Source organism: Hyperolius riggenbachi, chromosome 2, assembly GCF_040937935.1.
Source record: "Hyperolius riggenbachi isolate aHypRig1 chromosome 2, aHypRig1.pri, whole genome shotgun sequence".
In the NCBI taxonomy this organism is placed as follows: domain Eukaryota; kingdom Metazoa; phylum Chordata; class Amphibia; order Anura; family Hyperoliidae; genus Hyperolius; species Hyperolius riggenbachi.
The window spans coordinates 283,988,316-284,010,371 of record NC_090647.1 but is presented as its reverse complement, the minus strand read 5'-3'; the positions used below and the strand labels follow the sequence as shown (position 1 = coordinate 284,010,371).

General features: G+C 45.7%; 1 protein-coding gene across 1 annotated transcript in view; it reads right to left on the bottom strand.

Annotated features, from left to right (window-relative positions):
- BSDC1 (BSD domain containing 1) overlaps positions 1 to 22,056 on the bottom strand; it is a 46,855-nt gene that overhangs the window by 13,230 nt on the left and 11,569 nt on the right. Inside the window, exons 5-7 of the mRNA XM_068268869.1 lie at positions 19,096 to 19,150; positions 12,581 to 12,696; positions 11,111 to 11,179 (exon numbers count right to left, since the gene is read on the bottom strand). Coding sequence (XP_068124970.1) covers positions 11,111 to 11,179; positions 12,581 to 12,696; positions 19,096 to 19,150 — 240 coding nt within the window. The remainder of the gene's footprint in view (positions 1 to 11,110; positions 11,180 to 12,580; positions 12,697 to 19,095; positions 19,151 to 22,056) is intronic.

Here is a 22,056-nt window from a genome sequence, read left to right as displayed (position 1 = left end):
TGGGCTCCTGGCTGGCAGGGCGTAGATCTCTATCACCGGCGCCGCCGCTCCCCGCCGCGATCGCGCGCACCGAACCGGCTGCACTTAGCTGTCTTATGACAGCTAAGGCTTCCGGGTATCGGCAGGAGCCGTCACGGATTGGCTCCCTGCCGTGTGATCGCTGTGAGCCAATCACAGCGATCACCCTCCGAAAGGCAACATAGTTGCCGTTCCGCCTCCCTCTCCCTGTCACTGTGGATCTTGTGTGACAGGGAGAGACGCACAGCCTGCAGCCGTGACAGGCTGTGCGATTTTAGTGTAAATAAAAATCTTTTTATATCCAGATCTCCCCCCAACCACCTATATATAGATATATATATATATCTATATATAGATCTATCTATCTATCTATCTATCTATCTATCTATCTATCTATCTATCTATCTATCTATCTATCTATCTATCTATATATATATAGATCGATATATATATATAGATCTCTATATATATATAGATCTCTATCTCTCTCTCTCTCTCTCTCTCTATATATATATTTTACTGGATTGTGATTTTAACCACTTGCTGACCGCCCCTACCTAGGGGGGGCGGCGGCAAAGTGGAGCCCGCAATGACCGCAATACGCCGATCGTCGGCGGCTCGTTGCGGACTAGCTGGCCGGGGATCGCACGCTGGATGTGCCCGCCCGCGACGTCAACCCTCCAGCCAATTAGCAGCGGCGGCGGGTTGTTAACCCCCGATCTGCCGCATGTAAAGCGGATAATACACTTTGTAATGTATACAAAGCGTATTATACAGGCTGCCTCCTGCCCTGGTGGTCCCAGTGATTGAGGGACCACCAGGGCAGGTTGCAGCCCTCCTAGTAAGTACCCAAGCACACTGATCCTGCCCCCTGATCGCCCACTGCACCCATCAGACCCCCCCCTGCCCACCCCTCAGACACCTGTTTGCACCCAATCACCCCCCTAATCACCCATTAATCACTCCCTGTCACTATCTCAACGCTATTTTTTAGATTAGGTCCTAAACTGCCCCCTGGAGGTTCCTGAACACCCCCCCCCCCCACACCCTCAGATCCTCCCTAGACCCTCCCCCCTGTGTACTGTATACATCTATTCTTCCCTATAATCACCCACTGATCACCTGTCAATCACCCATCAATCACCCCCTGTCACCACTTGTCACTGCCACCCATCAGATCAGACCCTAACCTGCCTTTTGTGGGCACCTGATCACCCACCCACACCCTCAGATTGCGTGCAGACCCACCCTCAGATCACCTCCGAAAGTGCATTGTTTACATCTGTTCTCCCCTCTAATCATCCACTGATCACCCATCAATCACCCCGTCACCAACTGTCACTGCTACCCATCAGATCAGACACTAATCTGCCCCTTGCGGGCACCCAATCACCCGCCCACACCCTCAATTAGCCCCCCAGACCCCCTCTGATCAACTCGCCAGTGCATTGCTTGCATATATTCTCCTCTGTAATCACCTACTGATCACCTATCAACCACCCCGTCACCCCCTGTCACTGCTACCCATCAGATCAGGCCCTAATATGCCCCCTGCGGGCTTCTGATCACCCGGCCAAACCCTCACCCGCCCCACCGCAGTGACAGAAATTTTTTTTCTGATTACTGCTGGTACGACTTAATTGCCATGTCCAGGTCACGATTTGAGAACATTCCTGCACTTCAGTGCCAATACAACCTGTCATCTAAGAAGCCACCCTGCTTATGACCGGTTCCACAAAATTCGGCCCCTCATAGACCACCTGTCATCAAAATTTGCAGATGCTTATACCCCTGAACAGTCATTTTGAGGCATTAGGTTTCCAGACTACTCCTCGTGGTTTTGGGCCCCTAAAATGCCAGGGCAGTATAGGAACCCCACAAGTGACCCCATTTTAGAAAGAAGACACCCCAAGGTATTCCGTTAGGTGTATGACGAGTTCATAGAAGATTTTATTTTTTGTCAAAAGTTAGCGGAAATTGATTTGTATTGTTTTTTTTTCACAAAGTGTCATTTTCCACTAACTTGTGACAAAAAATAAAATCTTCTATGAACTCACCATACACCTAACGGAATACCTTGGGGTGTCTTCTTTCTAAAATGAGGTCACTTGTGGGGTTTCTATACTGCCCTGGCATTTTAGGGGCCCTAAACCGTGAGGAGTAGTCTAGAAACCAAATGCCTCAAAATGACCTGTGAATAGGACGTTGGGCCCCTTAGCGCACCTAGGCTGCAAAAAAGTGTCACACATGTGATATCGCCGTACTCAGGAGAAGTAGTATAATGTTTTTTGGGGTGTATTTTTACACATACCCATGCTGGGTGGGAGAAATATCTCTGTAAAGGGACAATTGTGTGTAAAAAAATCAAAACATTTTAATTTACAGAGATATTTCTCCCACCCAGCATGGGTATGTGTAAAAATACACCCCAAAACACATTATACTACTTCTCCTGAGTACGGCGATACCACATGTGTGGCACTTTTTTGCAACCTGGGTGCGCTAAGAGGCCCAACGTCCTATGAGTACCTTTAGAATCTCACAGGTCATTTTGAGGCATTTGGTTTCTAGACTACTCCTCACGGTTTAGGGCCCCTAAAATGCCAGGGCATTATAGGAACCCCACAAGTGACCCCATTTTAGAAAGAAGACACCCCAAGGTATTCAATTAGGTGTATGGGGAATTCATAGAAGATTTTATTTTTTGTCACAAGTTAGTGGAAAATGACACTTTGTGAAAAAAACAATAAAAATCAATTTCCGCTAACTTGTGAAAAAAAAATGAAATCTTCTATGAACTCCCCATACTACTAACGGAATACCTTGGGGTGTCTTCTTTCTAAAATGTGGTCACTTGTAGGGTTCCTATACTGTCCTGGCATTTTAGGGGCCCTAAACCGTGAGGAGTAGTCTAGAAAATAAATGCCTCTAAATGACCTGTGAAATCCTAAAGGTACTCATAGGACTTTGGGCCCCTTAGCGCAGTTAGGGTGCAAAAAGTGTCACATGTGGTATCGCCGTACTCAGGAGAAGTAGTATAATGTGTTTTGGGGTGTATTTTTACACATACCCATGCTGGGTGGGAGAAATATCTCTGTAAATGGACAATTGTGTGTAAAAAAATCAAAAGAAATCTCATTTACAGAGATATTTCTCCCACCCATCATGGGTATGTGTAAAAATACACCCCAAAACACATTATACTATTTCTCCTGAGTAAGGCGATACCACATGTGTGACATTTCTTTTGCAGCCTAGGTGCGCTAAGTGGCCCAAAGTCCTATGTGCACCTTTAGGCTTTACAGGGGTGCTTACAATTTAGCACCCCCCAAAATGCCAGGACAGTAAACACACCCCACAAATGACCCCATTTTGGAACCTAGACACTTCAAGGTATTCAGAGAGGGGCATGGTGAGTCCGTGGCAGATTTCATTTTTTTTTTGTCACCAGTTAGCAGAAATGGAAACCTTTTTTTATTTTTATTTTTTGTCACAAAGTGTCATTTTCCGCTAACTTGTGACAAAAGATAAAATCTTCTATGAACTCACCATGCCTCTTAGTGAATACTTTAGGGTGTCTTCTTTCCAAAATGGGGTCATTTGGGGGGTATTTATACTATCCTGGAATTCTAGCACCTCATGAAACCTGACAGGTGCTCAGAAATGAGAGAGATGCTTCAAAATGGGAAAATTCAATTTTTGCACCATAGTTTGTAAACGCTATAACTTTTACCCAAACCAATAAATATACACTGAATGGGTTTTTTTTTTTTATCAAAAGCATGTTTGTCCACATTTTTCGCGCTGCATGTATACAGAAATTTTACTTTATTTGAAAAATGTCAGCACAGAAAGTTAAAAAAAATCATTTTTTTGCCAAAATTCATGTCTTTTTTGATGAATATAATAAAAAGTAAAAATCGCAGCAGCAATCAAATAGCACCAAAAGAAAGCTGTATTAGTGACAAGAAAAGGAGGTAAAATTCATTTAGATGGTAGCTTGTATGACTGAGCAATAAACCAATAAAGCTGCAGTGGTCTGAATGGAAAAAAGGCTCTGGTCCTTAAGGGGTGAAAAGACTGCGGTCCTTAAGTGGTTAATTACCTGTTTCCTGGGTAAAAAGTGTGGAGCATACAACAGCAGCAGCGCAGAAGACATGGCCAAGAGAAAGGTCAGAGGTGAGCTGAGTGATCAGCGCTGATCAGTCATTTTCATACTCGCTGCACTCAGCTCTCCGGGGCTTCTCTCTCTCTGCCAGCTGCCGAAGAATACAATATATGCAGCTGATGCTGAGTCCAGAGCCCACCCATAATCTTTCCTGCACTCAACCGTACATGCTGCCAGCAGGAATTCAAACATGTCAGGACTTCAGCTCTGACGCCACAGTCACCAATCACACTTTCCGGCTTCTCCTGCCATCCACCCTCGCCGCTGCTAGCAGCCAGGAACTAGTCATACTAGACTAGTAGGCAGCTGGCATAGACGGGCCCCCCATGAGCTCTGGACCCAACTGCAGTTGCAGGTGCAGCAGGAGCTATAGTTACTCCCCTGGCTGAGAGGCTGCTGCAGGCTCAGGCTGGGCTGTGTCAGGGTAGCTCCGCCCCCCATGTGATGCTGGGCTGGGGCAGCAAAGTTCAAAGGCTCCAGCCCAGCGTGATATTTACATGTAATGGAGCTCAGCGGAGGCCAGGGAGGGAAGCAGCTGTTCTCCAGTCTTTGCTGCAAGCACCCACAGAGGAGAGCGCCTCTTTACTTCTCTCCTCTGTGACACTGAGGGGCGGGGCTGAGCAGTGGAAAGAGGACCCGGGAAAATCAAAGATGAGGCTGTCTGATTCAGCAAGCAGGTAGCTAGCTATTCGGGGGAAGGGGGGAGAAGTGTGTGCCCAGCAGCACATGCAGAGATTCTGCCCAATTCCTGCACACGCTGCCTGTTCCTGCTTCTTGTGTCCGTTTCTCTAATGCTGCTGCCTCCTGTATATGATACAAGTACCCCATCTGGAGTGAGTGTCCAGGAGACTGCAGGCACTGTTTCAGGGCTGTGAAAATGCTGTCTCCTATGCCACTAACATCCATTCCCCCCTTCTTTTCTCTCCCATCTCTCATTCCCCCTGTTACTCTACATTCCTCCCTTCTCTTGCAAGATCTCTCCTTTACCTCCTCTTCCCCACCCCCCACTTCCAGTCTCTAATCTTTTTACTCCCTGCCTCTCTATATTTCCTTCTCTCAAATATCTTCCTCTCCAAAAGCATCCTATAATTGCGTCACTCGTAAAGGTGGTCATACATCAGGCAACTTGGTGGCCGAACGACTATTCGATTTGATTATCAGAATCGGATGAAAATCGGTGCCGCAAAGTGCATGCCCGACAGACAAGGCGAACAACTTCGGCTGAAGTTGGTCATATTAGTTGATTGGACGCGCTGCAAGATGTAGGGCTGACTTGCTAGATCGGGTGCACAGCGGTAATGGCGTGCAATATCGGGATAAGTGTCAAACGCAACGAAACCCCAGATGCTGTTCCCACAATGCGTTTCTGTATGTAATGTATAAACATGCTGTAATGTGCATTCATACAATAGCTGTCCTGTGTCGCGGTGGCCGTCCATCTTCCACCTCTCTTCAATTATCTGCATACACGCTGCTGGCACACAGCACACTGGCATGTGACGTCACACACGTGCTATGCCAGCAGCGTTTATACCGATAATTAAAGAGAGGTGGAAGGTGGACAACCACCGCGACACAGGACAGCTAATGTATACAGTGGGTTGCAAAAGTATTCGGCCCCCTTGAAGTTTTCTACATTTTGTCATATTACTGCCACAAACATGAATCAATTTTATTGGAATTCCACATGAAAGACCAACACAAAGTGGTGTACACATGAGAAGTGGAACGAAAATCATACATGATTCCAAACATTTTTTACAAATAAATAACTGCAAAGTGGTGTGTGCATAATTATTTGGCCCCCTTTGACCTGAGTGCAGTCAGTTGCCTATAGACATTGCCTGATGAGTGCTAATGACTAAATAGAGTGCACCTGTGTGTAATCTAATGTCAGTACAAATACAGCTGCTCTGTGAGGGCCTCAGAGGTTGTCTAAGAAAATATTGGGAGAAACAACACGTGAAGTCCAAAGAACATACAAGACAGGTGAGGGATCAAGTTATTGAGAAATTTAAAGCAGGCTTAGGCTACAAAAAGATTTCCAAAGCCTTGAACGTCCCACAGAGCACTGTTCAAGCGATCATTCAGAAATGGAAGGAGTATGGCACAACTGTAAACCTACCAAGACAAGGCCATCCACCTAAACTCACAGGCCGAACAAGGAGAGCGCTGATTAGAAATGCAGTCAAGAGGCCCCTGGTGACTCTGGACGAGCTGCAGAGATCTACAGCTCAGGTGGGAGACTCTATCCATGGGACAACTATTAGTCATGCACTGTACAAAGTTGGCCTTTATGGAAGAGTGGCAAGCAGAAAGGCATTGTTAACAGAAAGCATAAGAAGTCCCGTTTGCAGTTTGCCACAGGCCATGTAGGGACACAGCAACCATGTGGAAGAAGGTGCTCTGGTCAGATGAGACCAAAATGGAACTTTTTGGCCAAAATGCAAAACGCTATGGCCTCAATTCACTAAGCTTTATCAAACACTTTACCGAACGTTTGATAATTTACCTCATGGGTAAAATCTCATTTTGAATTCACTAAGGTATTATAGATTTATTGAACATTTTATCGATAAAACATTCGATAAATATATAACACCTTAGTGAATTCAAAATGAGATTTTACCCATGGGGTAAATTATCAACCGTTCGGTAAGGTGTTTGATAAAGCTTAGTGAATTGAGGCCTATGTGTGGCAGAAAACTAACACTGCACATCACCCTGAACACACCATCCCCACTGTCAAATATGGTGGTGGCAGCATCATGCTCTGGGGGTGCTTCTCTTCAGCAGGGACAGGGAAGCTGGTCAGAGTTGATGGGAAGATCGATGGAGCCAAATACAGGGCAAACTTGGAAGTAAACCTCTTGGAGACTGCAAAAGACTTGAGACTGGGGCGGAGGTTCACCTTCCAGCAGGACAATGACCCTAAACATAAAGCCAGGGCAACAATGGAATGGTTTAAAACAAAACATATCCATGTGTTAGAATGGCCCAGTCAAAGTCCAGATCTAAATCCAATCGAGCATCTGTGGCAAGATCTGAAAACTGCTGTTCACAAACGCTGTCCATCTAATCTGACTGGAGCTGGTTTGCAAAGAAGAATGGGCAAGGATTTCAGTCTCTAGATGTGCAAAGTTGGTAGAGACATACCCTAAAAGACTGGCAGCTGTAATTGCAGCAAAAGGTGGTTCTACAAAGTATTGACTCAGGGGGCCGAATAATTACGCACATACCACTTTGCAGTTATTGACTTGTAAAAAATGTTTGGAATGATGTATGATTTTCGATCCACTTCTCACATGTACACCACTTTGTATTGGTCTTTCATGTGGAATTCCAATAAAATTGATGCATGTTTGTGGCAGTAATATGACAAAGTGTGGAAAACTTCAAGGGGGGCCGAATACTTTTGCAACCCACTGTAAATGCATATTACAGCACGTTTATACATTACACACAAACACATTCATACACACAGCGACAGGTGGAGGATGCAGCTGGCTTGGCCGATTTCCAAGAGATTTCATGCTGAAGTTGATCAGGAATTGGCCTGCAGTGTATGGGCAGCTGACAGATCTCTCTCTAATCAGATTAGATCAGAGAGAGATTTGTCTTTTAGTCGAATCTGCCCATCATCACTAGACGTATGGCTACCATAAAATGGCTATTAATACTATTATCTGGATGACTGATTGTCCTGGTCCACTTATGGAAGGAAAGCCTATATCCAATTTGATCAGAAATGATGGAATTGTTTCAAAGAATGGATCAATTTCATTGATCTGAACAAATCCTACCATAGTCATAGTTTATTATGTGTTAATATAGCACTTACATCTTCTGTAGCACTTTACAGAGTACATAGTCATGTCACTGTCTGTCCTCAGAGGAGCTCACAACCTAATCCTACCATAGTCCTAGTAAAATGTCCTACCATATTATTATTATGCATTTATATAGCACTGACATCTTCTGCAGCACTTTACAGAGTACATAGTCATGTCACTGACTGTCCTCAGAGGAGCTCACAATCTAATCCTACCATATAATAATAATTGCTATTTATTTATATTGCGCTGTCATCTTCTACAGCGCTTAACAGAGAGCATAGTCATGTCACCGACAGTCCACAGAGGAGGTCATAATCTAATCCTACCATGGTCATAGTCTAATGTCTTACATTATTATTATTATTGTTATTATTATGTATTTATATAGCAATGACATTCTGAAGCACATTACACTACATAGTAATGCCACTAATTGTCCTCAGAGAAGCTCACAATCTAATCCTACCATAATCATAATCTAATATGTATTTATATACAGTAGAATGTATTTATATACTGTCATCTTAAGCAGCACTTTACGAAGTACATGGTCATGTTACTGACTGTCTTCGGAGGAGTTCATTATCTAGTCATAGTCTAATGTCTTACAATATTATTATGTATTTATATAGCATTGACATCTTCTGCAGCTCTTTACAGAGTACATAGTCATGTCACTGACTGTCCTCAGAGGAGCTCACAATCTATCCCATGGTCATATTTACGGTAACTAAGACATTACTTTATATTAAAGAGACTCCGTAACAAAAATTGCATCCTGTTTTTTATCATCCTACAAGTTCCAAAAGCTATTCTAATGTGTTCTGGCTTACTGCAGCACTTTCTGCTATCACAGTCTCTGTAATAAATCAATGTATCTTTCCCGTGTCAGACTTGTCGCCCTGTGTCTGGAAGGCTGCCAAGTTCTTCAGTGTTGTGGTTCTGCTATGAACTCCCCCTTCCAGGCCCCTCTATGCACACTGCCTGTGTATTATTTAGATTAGGGCAGCTTCTCTCTTCTCTCTTATCTTTTACAAGCTGGATAAATCGTCCTCTGAGCTGGCTGGGCTTTCACATACTGAGGAAATTCAGACAAGGGCAAAGCTGTTTGCAGGAAGAAAAGAGCAGCATGAAACTTCAGTGCATGAGAGATGCAGGGGGAAAGAAACACACAAATGATCTCTTGAGATTCAAAAGGAAGGCTGTATACAGCCTGCTTGTGTATGGATGTATTTTCTATGTGTGGACATACTGTACATCAACCTACTTCCTGTTTTGGTGGCCATTTTGTTTGTTTGTTTATAAACAAACTTTTTAAAACTGTTTTTGACCACTTTTAATGCGGCGGGGAGCGGCGAAATTGTGACAGAGGGTAATAGGAGATGTCCCCTAACGCACTGGTATGTTTACTTTTGTGCGATTTTAACAATACAGATTCTCTTTAAAGGAGGGGGACTCCATGCAAAGTTTTGCTGGGTAGCAGTGTCTCTGAATTATAATGCTGCTAAGTTCATGTACATTTGGCACTGTCCATGATACATCATGACCACGCCCATCTTCCGATGCATAGTCACGCTCTTTTTTTTCCACAATTATGGGATGTGTGGGCCCCAGATTGAAATTTCTCTGGTGGGCCCCAAGGGTCCCAGTCCGACCCTGCACGAGTTTATTACAATGAAACCACAAATTAACATTTATCATAAAACTCAAATAGTGTTGCTCCTACAATGTATGATGACAATATTCGATTTTGAAATAAAAGGTAAAAGTATATTTTTCTGCGTTGTTTTTTTTTTTTCTCCTAGTACTGCAATAATAGTAAAAAACATTTCTAAAGGTAAAAAGGGGGGGGGGGGGGGGGGATAAAAGGGTTATAGAGGGAGTAATTACCGTATTGTTCTGAATAGAAGGCACACTTTTTCTTCCCCAAAACTTGGGAGGAAAAGTGGATGTGTCTTATAATCCAAAAATACAATAAAAAGAAGTGCAGAGTGCGCAGGGAGCATTTACCTATCCTGCCACCGCAGTCCTCTCTGCCTCGCTCCAGCCACTGTACATGCAATCATCTTCTGTATGCTCCGATGTACATTGCAGCAGCCTGCCACAGCCCCTATACAGTTCCCAGTCTTGTCATGTGTGACTGCAGCAGCACATGTGCACTGTGGTCATGCATGATGTGCAGCACACGTGCCAGGGAACCACAACAGGAAGTGCGGAGTCCATAAGGAACTGAGGAGTGGGAACGGTCTAGTGGCGGAGGAAGGCAGCTGCAGTGTAGAACAGCTATTTCCCACAATGCAGCAAGGTTCCCAGACATGGGGGTTGCATTCCTCTTTTGGCACAAGCATGACCGTGCTGCACCCATGCAAGCACAGCTGCACCTGCGCAGTAGTACAAAGCAAGTTGTGCAGACGCGGTCGGTCTCACGCAGGTGTAGTGTAATTACCATCCAGCCCTCGTATGAATTCTTCTGGGGTCCGCACTCAGTGGCAGGAGACCAGAGAATGGCATAAGAAGCCAAAGCGGTACTATTCTGTTAGCCGGGCGCAACCACCAGGTAGCGTTAATTACTATTCCCCCTCCAGGCCGCCATGGATAGTAGGGAAAGATGTAACTCTTGTGGAGTTTTATCGCCACCTAGTGGATGTGCCCGGCTAACGGAAAAGAACTGCCAAAGCCTTTCCTCTTCTTAGGTAAGTATTTACTTTTTTAACTTTGTGACACACTTTGTCTGCCTGCACAGTTCAGCCCGGAGGACGTCCGATGACGTCAGTGCGCCCCCGTGAGGCGCATTTTGAAACGCAGAAGAGCCCGACCTGGCAGCCGGCCTGGCCAGGTCGGGTCGGCCACCGGAGGGGACCGGGAGCCTGCGGAGCGGCGCCGAGGGCACGTCCTGGCTGCCACGGGCTGGAGGAAGCCCCAGGTAAGTGGATGGGCATTTTTATTTTTTTAACAGCCACCCTGAACCTTCCCTTTAAGTCCCATTATAACAACAGTAATAATACATAACAACAGGACATTGTGATTAGTGATTACTTAAGAAAAGTAAATGTTTTTTTTTGCCATGTTCTTACACAGTCGCGCCTACCTGTTCCAGTTGGTGTACTTTGTAGAAATATCGTTGCCAGAATTCAGAGTGAGAAACAGCAGCAGGAACCTGTGAAACATGATAAAATCAGAGACAGCCATTTATGCTATATACGATATCACATATGTTATATGTGGTGTAAAAATGTTTCCAAAGGTATAAAGGGAGAATAAAAAAGGTTTATAGAGGGTGTAATTAGTTGCTTTATTAAAGAGAGGGTGCGGTATCGAAAGTGGGCAGGGTTAGGGCTTGTTCACACTAAGGGTGTTTTTGGGATTTTTTAAGCGCCGGTGATTTTGAAAAAAGAAAAAAAAAAAACAGTGCTTGTGCAATGATTCCCTGTGAGAATGTTCACATCTGAGCTGTACGATCCGCTCACCAAAGTGCTGCCTGTACTATTTTTGGGGCGATTTGCCTCAATGGAAGGTATAGGGAAATCGCAAAATGGTTAAAAAAGCGCTTTGTATATCTATTTCCCCAGCGCTTTTAAGAATAAATACATTGTATTTATTATTTTCCGGGTCAAAGAGTTTACTTCCTGAAAAAACAAATCACCCTGCAAAAGCACTTAAAAAAGTGCTTTACAAAAAAATCGCAATGTGCAGGTAAGCGACGGTAGGTGTTAAAAATAGTACCGTTTGTACCGTGCTTGAATAAAAGAATACGGTTTCTGAGTTCCGGAATCCTCATCTCTTTTGTGATATCTAAAAATAATTACGCACAAAATCGCAAAACGCTGGCATCAGCTATTGCAATTTTAGATGTGAACAAGGCCTTACAGAAGGTGGCTACCCAGGCAAACTTTTAATTTTAAATCAATATTGTGTGAAATCTGAGAAACTGTGTATTTGTTTCCTTTAAAATTAATAAATAAAATTACTGGAGGGAAAAAAGCATCAAAAGAAAATCTACGTTGCCCCCCCCCCCCCCCCCCCCTTCCCAAAAAAAAGATATGTATAACTTTGTATATAGCACTTGGGTGTCATAAGCAATGATAAAGTAATTAAAACATGTCTATATAATAGAGTTGCCTATTCATATAGGTGCGTAAATATACTTTGTAAAAATGGCCATCATTTTTGGGGTCATTCTATGCACCAAACATAATGGTCTGATAAGGTCAGTATAAGAACAGTATAAGGAATAGTAATGTTGGGACTAGTGAAAAGGTTAGTAGCAGGCTTAGACAAGAGGTTAGTGCTGGCCACTTTTCAGGACTGAAGATTTATTTCAGATTAAATGGTTCATTCAACTCTTTGCAACCCACAGTCACAATTCCAAAAAGATCCCATCTAAAACATCGTGAAGGATGCAATAATGTCTTCTGCAAAACACAAACAAACAAACAAACAAACACACACACACACACACACACTTTTCTGTATCATCTGCTGCATGACTAGAACGGTGCATGGTATACAATAACATTTGCCACATAGTACAGTACCTATAATTACAAGCTACACCTACCATTTTGGTGTACAGTGCACGGATGGATGGGCTGGAGACTAGAAGTTCTGATATTTCAGCTTTCCGTTCCTCTGAATCCCAGTGAGTTAACCATTCCTCAAACTGTTCAGGAGGGCCTGTTAGGTACAACATTTTTTTTGTGACAATTGTAATTTTCTTGCAAGCCCTGACATTTCTTTGAATGCCACAGCAAAAAGTAAGAAATGCGAACTTAATGAAAATCTCATGTCTACACTTTTAAATGAATGCACACCATGAATAACATGGGTTCATGCTTAAAGTGACCTGAGACGAAGGAGCATAAAGGATTTATACATACCTGGGGCTTCCTCCAGTCTCTCCTTCGCACAGATCGCTCCCTCGCCGCGGTCTAAAGTCTTCTGGATCATCCGGTATCAGTCCCGTTCTCCCCAGCCAGTCGGGCGTACTGTGGAGGGAGCGTTCTGCACCTGCGCAGTACTATGGCGCAGAACGCTACCAGCCACGGGAACAAGGGGAAGAGCACATGCGTCGACTGGCCGGGGGGAATGGGACTGATACTGGACGATCTAGAAGGCTTTAGACCGCGACAAGGGAGCGATCTGTGCAGAGGACGAGGAAGACCCAGGTATGTATACATCTTTTATGCCCCTTCATCTCAGGTACATGCCAATCCTCTCTCCAAGCCCAAATACGCCTTTGGTAGTCATCATGAAGTATTTGCAGAAGTACTAGTGTCCCTGAGTACTTCTGAAGATGAACAGATCTGTACTGCACAGGTAGGAGTTCTGCTCACACACGTGCAGTATTGATGCACCATCTTCAGAAGCAGCCGGAGACACGAGTGCTTCCAAAGCCTTCTGAGGAGTCCCAAAAGCAGTGTACAGCAGTGGACTGAGGACATAGAGAAAGGACCGAGAAGGCTCCAAAGCCTTTCCTCTCCATAGGTATCTAACTATTTTTTGTTAGGTCGCTTCACAATAGCTTTTAAATTTGCTTTTAATTGAGTGTCTCCACCCTCCAAGAGGTTAGACAGATACTTGTAAAGGGTGAGGAGAGGCGCCCAATGTGTGAAGGATGAGTAACAATGAATCAAATAAGAGAAAAAAAAACAGGGTAAAGGTGGCCATACACTGGCTCGATTCCCGGCCGTTTCGACAGCAGATTCGATCCTGGGATCGAATCTGCTGCCAATCGTTCGCGGTAAACGCAGCCGCCGATCCGATTCCCTCCCGGAATCGGATCGGTCCGTTGATCGCGCCGTGCGGGAAATTACCCTCGATCACCCGTGGGTAAAGTGCGCGTCGCTAGCGGCGGCCGATCCAATCAGGTGTACATTACCTGAGGCTGGCTCCCGGGCGTCTTCTCCGTGCTGCACGGCTCTGTTCCGGCTCCATCCATCCCGGCGCTTCCTGTGTTACTCCGTGACCAGGAAGTTCAAATAGAGGGCGCTCTATTTGAACTTCCTGGTCACGGAGTAACACAGGAAACGCCGTAATGGATCCGGAACAGAGCCGTGCAATGCGGAGAAGATGCCCGGGAGCCAGCGTCAGGTAATGTATACGGGGGGGGGGGGGGGGGGACAGGCGGCAGGAGCAGCTCAGCAGATGGTGAATCGGTTTCAGGCTGAAATCGATTCACAATCTGTTTGCAGTAAAGGCAGCCATACGATCCCTCTCTGATCAGATTCGATCAGATAGGGATCTGTCAGCTGGTCGATCTATTGGCACATCGACCAGTGTATGGCTACCTTAAGGTTTGCTTACACACATATGAAGATCTAGGCCAGGTAAGTAGGATAAATACTTTACTTTATTGCAGAAAAGACAACACATCTCCTGAGGTCAATAACATGCCTGATAACAGTAAAAGATTAGTTCAGCTCTATAGAGGCCCTCTAAACTAATCCTTTACTGTTATTAGGCACGCAATTGACTTGAGAAAGTGGCATTACAGCTCACAAAATGTGTTGTCTTTTGTGCAATAAAATTAAGTATTTATCCTGCTTACACAGTCCTAGATCTTTATATGTGGGTAAGCAAACCCTACCCTATTTTTTCATTGTTACTCCCAGGGGCGTTGCTAGCCCCAAAGATCAGTGGCATATGTCCCTGATCTATTCTGGGGTGTCCCCCAGGAAGAGTAAAGGCATCACAGCACCCAGCATGGCACTGTACACACCCTATATAGAGGCACCATAGTACCCAACACACCAAAGCACACAGGGTATGCTGGGTGCTATGGTGCCTCCATGTGGGCATTTTGGGTACTATGATATGATGCGATGCTAGATGCTGTGATGCCTTTATTGGGGCATGCAGGGAGCTGTGGTTCTTCTATGGGGCATGCTGGGAGTTGTGGTGCCTCAAAAGGAGATCTGTGGGAGCATGAGAAAGGGTCCACTAGAAGGTCAGGGAATGCTATGGGGGGACTGCCAGACAACCTGGCATCAGGCCAGCCCTCCCAGCAAAAAGCCAGACCAGCCAGCACAGAGGCCAGGTAACTGCCTAGTTACGTGACACTGCCTATGTATGTGATATGCTGCATTGTTTTGTATTAATGGAGAGGGGGCTTCATCCAACATTTTGCTGGGCAGGCCTACTCAGACCGCTGATAAGTTCATGTAAATTTGACTCCACCCATTTTTGGCTGAAGTGCCCAAAAGTGCCCCGAATCTCTTAGGACAGTGGTGCTCAACCTTTTTTGGCCCGAGGGCCGAACTTCAAATCAAGAAAAATCTCGAGGGCCGGAACACATGCATACAAAATTTCGATGTAAAAAACTTTTAACGTTTTTCTAGTAACAGTTAACATGGTGTTGGAAATGGGAAGAAAACGACAAGAATTGTTGTACTCACCATTTGATGCACATTTTCTTAATGAGAAGTTTGCGGCAGATTAATGCAGCAATGGTATCAGAGTCCAGTACGGTACCTGGGTGTATGCACAGGGCAGATTAATGCAGCAATGGTATCAGAGTGGCCTGTAGTGTGCTGGCTGAGGAGGCTGGCAGCTCCGTGTTTGGGGCTGAGGAGGCTGGCAGCTCCGTGTTTGGGGCTGAGGAGGCTGGCAGCTCCGTGTTTGGGGCTGAGGAGGCTGGCAGCTCCGTGTTTGGGGCTGAGGAGGCTGGCAGCTCCGTGTTTGGGGCTGAGGAGGCTGGCAGCTCCGTGTTTGGGGCTGAGGAGGCTGGCAGCTCCGTGTTTGGGGCTGAGGAGGCTGGCAGCTCCGTGTTTGGGGCTGAGGAGGCTGGCAGCTCCGTGTTTGGGGCTGAGGAGGCTGGCAGCTCCGTGTTTGGGGCTGAGGAGGCTGGCAGCTCTGTGTTTGGGGCTGAGGAGGCTGGCAGCTCTGTGTTTGGGGCTGAGGAGGCTGGCAGCTCTGTGTTTGGGGCTGAGGAGGCTGGCAGCTCTGTGTTTGGGGCTGAGGAGGCTGGCAGCTCTGTGTTTGGGGCTGAGGAGGCTGGCAGCTCTGTGTTTGGGGCTGAGGAGGCTGGCAGCTCTGTGTTTGGGGCTGAGGAGGCTGGCAGCTCTGTGTTTGGGGCTGAGGAGGCTGGCAGCTCTGTGTTTGGGGCTGAGGAGGCTGGCAGCTCTGTGTTTGGGGCTGAGGAGGCTGGCAGCTCTGTGTTTGGGGCTGAGGAGGCTGGCAGCTCTGTGTTTGGGGCTGAGGAGGCTGGCAGCTCTGTGTTTGGGGCTGAGGAGGCTGGCAGCTCTGTGTTTGGGGCTGAGGAGGCTGGCAGCTCTGTGTTTGGGGCTGAGGAGGCTGGCAGCTCTGTGTTTGGGGCTGAGGAGGCTGGCAGCTCTGTGTTTGGGGCTGAGGAGGCTGGCAGCTCTGTGTTTGGGGCTGAGGAGGCTGGCAGCTCTGTGTTTGGGGCTGAGGAGGCTGGCAGCTCTGTGTTTGGGGCTGAGGAGGCTGGCAGCTCTGTGTTTGGGGCTGAGGAGGCTGGCAGCTCTGTGTTTGGGGCTGAGGAGGCTGGCAGCTCTGTGTTTGGGGCTGAGGAGGCTGGCAGCTCTGTGTTTGGGGCTGAGGAGGCTGGCAGCTCTGTGTTTGGGGCTGAGGAGGCTGGCAGCTCTGTGTTTGGGGCTGAGGAGGCTGGCAGCTCTGTGTTTGGGGCTGAGGAGGCTGGCAGCTCTGTGTTTGGGGCTGAGGAGGCTGGCAGCTCTGTGTTTGGGGCTGAGGAGGCTGGCAGCTCTGTGTTTGGGGCTGAGGAGGCTGGCAGCTCTGTGTTTGGGGCTGAGGAGGCTGGCAGCTCTGTGTTTGGGGCTGAGGAGGCTGGCAGCTCTGTGTTTGGGGCTGAGGAGGCTGGCACAGCGTGTGCCCCGGTGTCTGCCCGCAGTGTCCTGCGGAGGGGGAGAGGATCGGGTGGTATTGCGTAGTATGGCACTCGGCGGGACGCGCATACACCAGCGTGCGCTCGTATTCAGCCCCAGGTAGCGCTGGGATAGTTAGAAAGCCTCGCTCATTGGTTACTGCAGGAGCCTTCCTCCAATAGGAATTAGGCTAATTCCTATTGGAGGAAGGTTCCTGCAGTAACCAATGAGTGAGGCTTTCTGACTATCCCAGCGCTACCCGGGGCTGAATACGAGCACACGCTGGTGTATGCGCGTCCCGCCGAGTGCTGATACAACGCAATACCACCCGATCCTTTCCCCCTCCGCAGGCAGACACCGCGCGGGCCACAGAAACTGGCTTCGCGGGCCACAAATGGCCCGCGGGCCGTAGGTTGGGCACGGCTGTCTTAGGATCCTAGCAATGCCCCTGGTTACTCCTTCACACATTGGGAGCATCTCACCACCCTGTACGCGTTTTCTTCATACAAAGCTTTGTTCAATTAGATGGGGTTTCAGATCATCATTTTAGAGGGATTACAGCAGGTGGTCTAAGCACTCGCTTCTATAATTAAGGAGAGCACGCCTTGGGAGCAATCAAACTGCCACATCTTTATAAACATTGCCCTAGTTGGCATTTATACACAAGAAAAATGTGTACATTTAAAGGGACCCTGAGCAGAGCTCATGAGTATGCATTTAAGCATACCCACGAACACTTGTCAATAATCTCTCACTTACCGGCCCATTTTCTAAATGTTTTCTACCCTCAATCCGGTTGGTGTTAATAACATTGGGGCCAGTGACTCTCAGCAAAGTCGTGCTGTGACCCAGGAAGTGAAAGTCGGATCATGCGGTATGCACATGCTCCGGCTTCCTCCTCTTCTCCCGTCATCCTCCACTCAGCCACGTGTCTAGCTATCCGTGCACCAGTAAGCATGTCATTGTGCTCAGTGCATGAGAGGATCAGACTTCCGCTTCAAGGGTTACAGCACGACTGAGAGTCGCCGGTCCAATGCAATTCAAACAGGCCGGGGAGGGGGGAGGGATGTTGGGGAGAAACAGTTAGAAAACATGCAGGTAAGTAAGAGATTACCACCAAGTATTCGTGGGTATGCTTAAATGCGTACCCACACACTCTTCTCAGGGTCCCTTTAACCACTTTACCCCCAGTGGTACGGATTTCTCCATCCCCTTTTCCACCCTGTTACCACCAAGGGACGGAGAAATCCGTACCTGACGCCGCCCCCGTGCTCGTGCACGCCGCCGCCCCCCAGAGATCAATGAACGGGAAAAACTTTACCCGTTCGTTGATCTCTGCCCCCCACAATGATCAGCTACTTCTACGAGAAGCAACGATCATTGTGAGAAAAAAAACAGTATCCCAGCCTCCTAACCCTTCCTGCAAGCGTACTTCCTGTACGCATGCAGGACGCATAAACAAAAAGTTACTGTGGCCATCTTGTGGCCAAATAGTAAAACTGCACCCTAAAGCATTTATCATATACAAATGCATTACGTTTACACTAAAAATTAACTCATTACCTCCTATACTCCCCAATTTATTTATTTTTTATTAAAAAAAAAAATTACAATAAAAAAAAAAATACATAAATAGTTACCTTCGGGACTGAACTTTTTAAATATTTATGTCAGGAGGGTATAACACTGTTACTTTATAAACTATGGGCTTGTAATTAAGGATGGACGCAAAACTGAAAAAAATGCACCTTTATTTCCAAATAAAATATTGGCGCCAAACATTGTGATAGGGACATAATTTAAACGGTTTTTTAACCGGGACAAAAGGGCAAATACATTTCATGGGTTTTTAATTACAGTAGCATGCATTATTTAAAAACTATAAAGGCCGAAAACCGAAAAATAAATTTTTTCACACATTTTTTCCTATTTTCCCATTAAAACACATTTAGAATAAAATAATTCTTGGCATAATGTCCCACATAAAGAAAGCCTAATTGGTGGCGAAAAGAACAAGATATAGTTCATTTCATTGTGATAAGTAATGATAAAGTTATAGATGAATGAATGGAAGGAGCGCTGAAAGGTGAAAATTGCTCTGGTGCTCAAGGGGTAAAACCCCTCAGTTGTGAAGTGGTTAAACATATTTTGAGAACGTATATTTTGCAATAACTAATGTATGTTTTTTTCGAAAACAATTCTCCAAGTAAACATTTTCAGTGGAACACAGTACCATCAGGTTCATTGCAGTAAGTTGCCGGGTCAGATTGCAAGCTGTACAATCGTGCCTAAAAGATACAAAACAGCAGTGTTTCACAAATGGCTGGTCAGGGATATCATATGTACACAGCACGATTAAGGGCTGTTTTATACTAGAAGCGATTTGCTACGTTTTGTGCTCTGTTTCCTATCACATGCAAATCAGCAAAATAGATAAACTTGCAGGGACGCTTTTATACTAGTTGATCCATTTGCGGTCCGATTTAGCCTGATTTCAAATGTTCCGTATGCTGCATTTCTTTCTGAGTTTCTCAGTGTGTCCCTAGCTTCCAGTACAAATCACAAAACACAATCGCAGAGAAATCGAGATTTTCAGTATAAAACAGCCCGAAAGTACATGCACATTAAGGCCTGGAACCCACTGAAAACCGCAAACGCAAAACGCAACCGCTAGCGTTTTGTCTGAGCGGTTTGCAAGCGGATTCATGCACGTTTTTGGTCGTGTTTTGCAACATTGTATTTTTTTCCCCAGCGGGTGCCTAGCGTTTTGCGTTTTGCGTTTTTATCCTGATTGGTCCTGTGAATTATTTTTCATTTTGTTACAGTGTGCTGAACCGCAAAACGCTAGCAGAACCGCTCAGTTTAGGTTTTGCTGAGCGTTTCCGCTAGCGGTTCAATACTTTACATTGAAGCGCTAACGCTCCCAAAATGCTGCATGTCCTGCGTTTGCGTTTCTGAGAAACGCAAACGCTCCTGTGGAAGTTGCCCCATCCATTAACATTAGCCCAGCGTTTTGGCAAACTGCTAGCGTATCGCAGTGCTGCCAAAACGCTGCCAAAAGCGCTCCTGTGGGTTCCAGCCCTACAGGGAACCTTAACTGAACGGGGGGTAAAGAGTTTTACTTACCTGGGGCTATTACCAGCCCCTTGCAGCAGTCCTGTGCCCTCGGCGCCGCTCTGGAATCCTCTAGTCCCCCGCTGTCACTTAGTTTCGTTTTTGACGACTCACCAGTCGCCGGCCGCCATGCGTATTATTGGACGCATTCACCAATGCAATTAGCGCTATTGCGGACCGCAACGCGTACAAAAAATACGCGTTGCCGCATATCTACGCGTGCGGTCCGCAATAGCGTGAATTGCATTGGTGAATGCGTCCAATAATACGCATGGCGGCCGGTGACTGGTGAGTCGTCAAAAATGAAACTAAGTGACAGCGGGGGACCAGAGGATTCCAGAGCGGCGCTGAGGGCACAGGACTGCTGCAGGGGGCTGGTAATAACCCCAGGTAAGTAAAACTCTTTACCCCCCGTTCAGTTAAGGTTCCCTTTAAACCTTACTTAGACAAAATCAAAAAAAGGTTTCTCATTAATAATCCACATATTTCATTACTGATTATTGACCACAGTGCAGGTGCAGTTTACATGGGGCCCTGGATATAATATACACATATTCTTGCCCCAGCTCTGTGTCATCCCTGTTAGTGGTCTATTTATTTTAATATCAATCATCAAGTACCTGCTTACAATGTAACACTTTTTCAGGATAGCAGACATACATCCAATGGTTGACAACTGTGACATTTAGACACTAACTAAATAATAAAAATGTTACTCTGTCTAATAGACAAGTCACATAATTAACTGTTCCAATGGCGATTTCTCTGGAATGCCTGCTTTAAATATAAAAATTGTGCAAGTAAAGGCATAGTTCCCTATCCATCTTTATGGGATCAAAATCCAGGAAGGTGAACTAGGTATTTGTGTATACACCTCCCGATTACATCATTCTTTAAAGAGGGATTGTCAGCCACCAAATCAAATACCATTTACCCACTTGCACTGTGTTCGGGCTGGTGCACTCCAAGCATTTTTGGTAGAGTTTTTAAAACCACTGCCACCTGTGAAAACGCTTGGAAAAGGGATCTCAATGGGATGGTGCACACCAGCAGTGTGAGGTTTTTAGCAAACCGCAAACGTGGCTCCTGCAGCATTTTTGAGGTTTGCAGATGCGTTTCTGTCTCAATGTAAAGTATAGGAAAAGCTCAAACTGCTCTGAAAAACAGTGTTCAATAACAGCTTTACTGTAATAATATATGAAATCTGCTACACACAAATGCTCCAAAAAACACTAGGCATGTTTAGATAATCTCCCTAAACATGCCTAGAATTGCTCTGAAAATCTGCTTCAAAACCTCTAGCGTTTTGCGGATCTGCTAGAGGTTTTTGGTGTGCACTGGCCCTTTATTATACAGCCTGGAACCTCAGCCTGCATTACATGCTCTCGCATCTAATCAGAAATGTTTCTTCTGTAATAAATCTCATCTCAGTCAAACTGGCTCTATTTGGTACATTGCAGTTGAGAAGGAAGTTTGTCATCTCCCCTCTAACATTCCTGCTCCTCACTGATTGGCCGAGGGCAGTTCAGTCCTGCTGAAATACAATCTATGCTTGTGCTCTCATGTGTTTACAAAGCAAGCTAGCTGTGACAGTGCAGATTCTAGGAGAGAAAAAACTAAGGGAGGAAATTACATCAGGATTGGCTTCAGTCAGAGGAAATCAAAATGGCAAATGCCAGGAACAGAATTATCTTTATATACTGCTCAGAGAAATTAAAGGAAGCCCAAACTTAAAAAGGGACTATCCAGTGTCTTCCCTCCACTACCTAGGTAGGTATCTATTTTTTTAGGGTTCACTGTAAGATCTGATGTGTTTTAAAAGTGTTCCTTTAATATATCTCTGAGTGGTGTGTAATACAGAACTACCATATCCAGAAGCATTCCTTCCTATTTTGGGTAAGCAGTGCACAGAGGTAGAAGTAGGAGGATATACTAGACACTACACCATGCTTTCCCTGCACAAGTGTATCATTAATAACACAAAGTACTACTACTGATCAGAGACATTCAGCATGTATAGCTTGATGTTGCTAGATGTCATGATTGTACAGTGTCTTGAAGTGTGTTGATGGAGGTCATG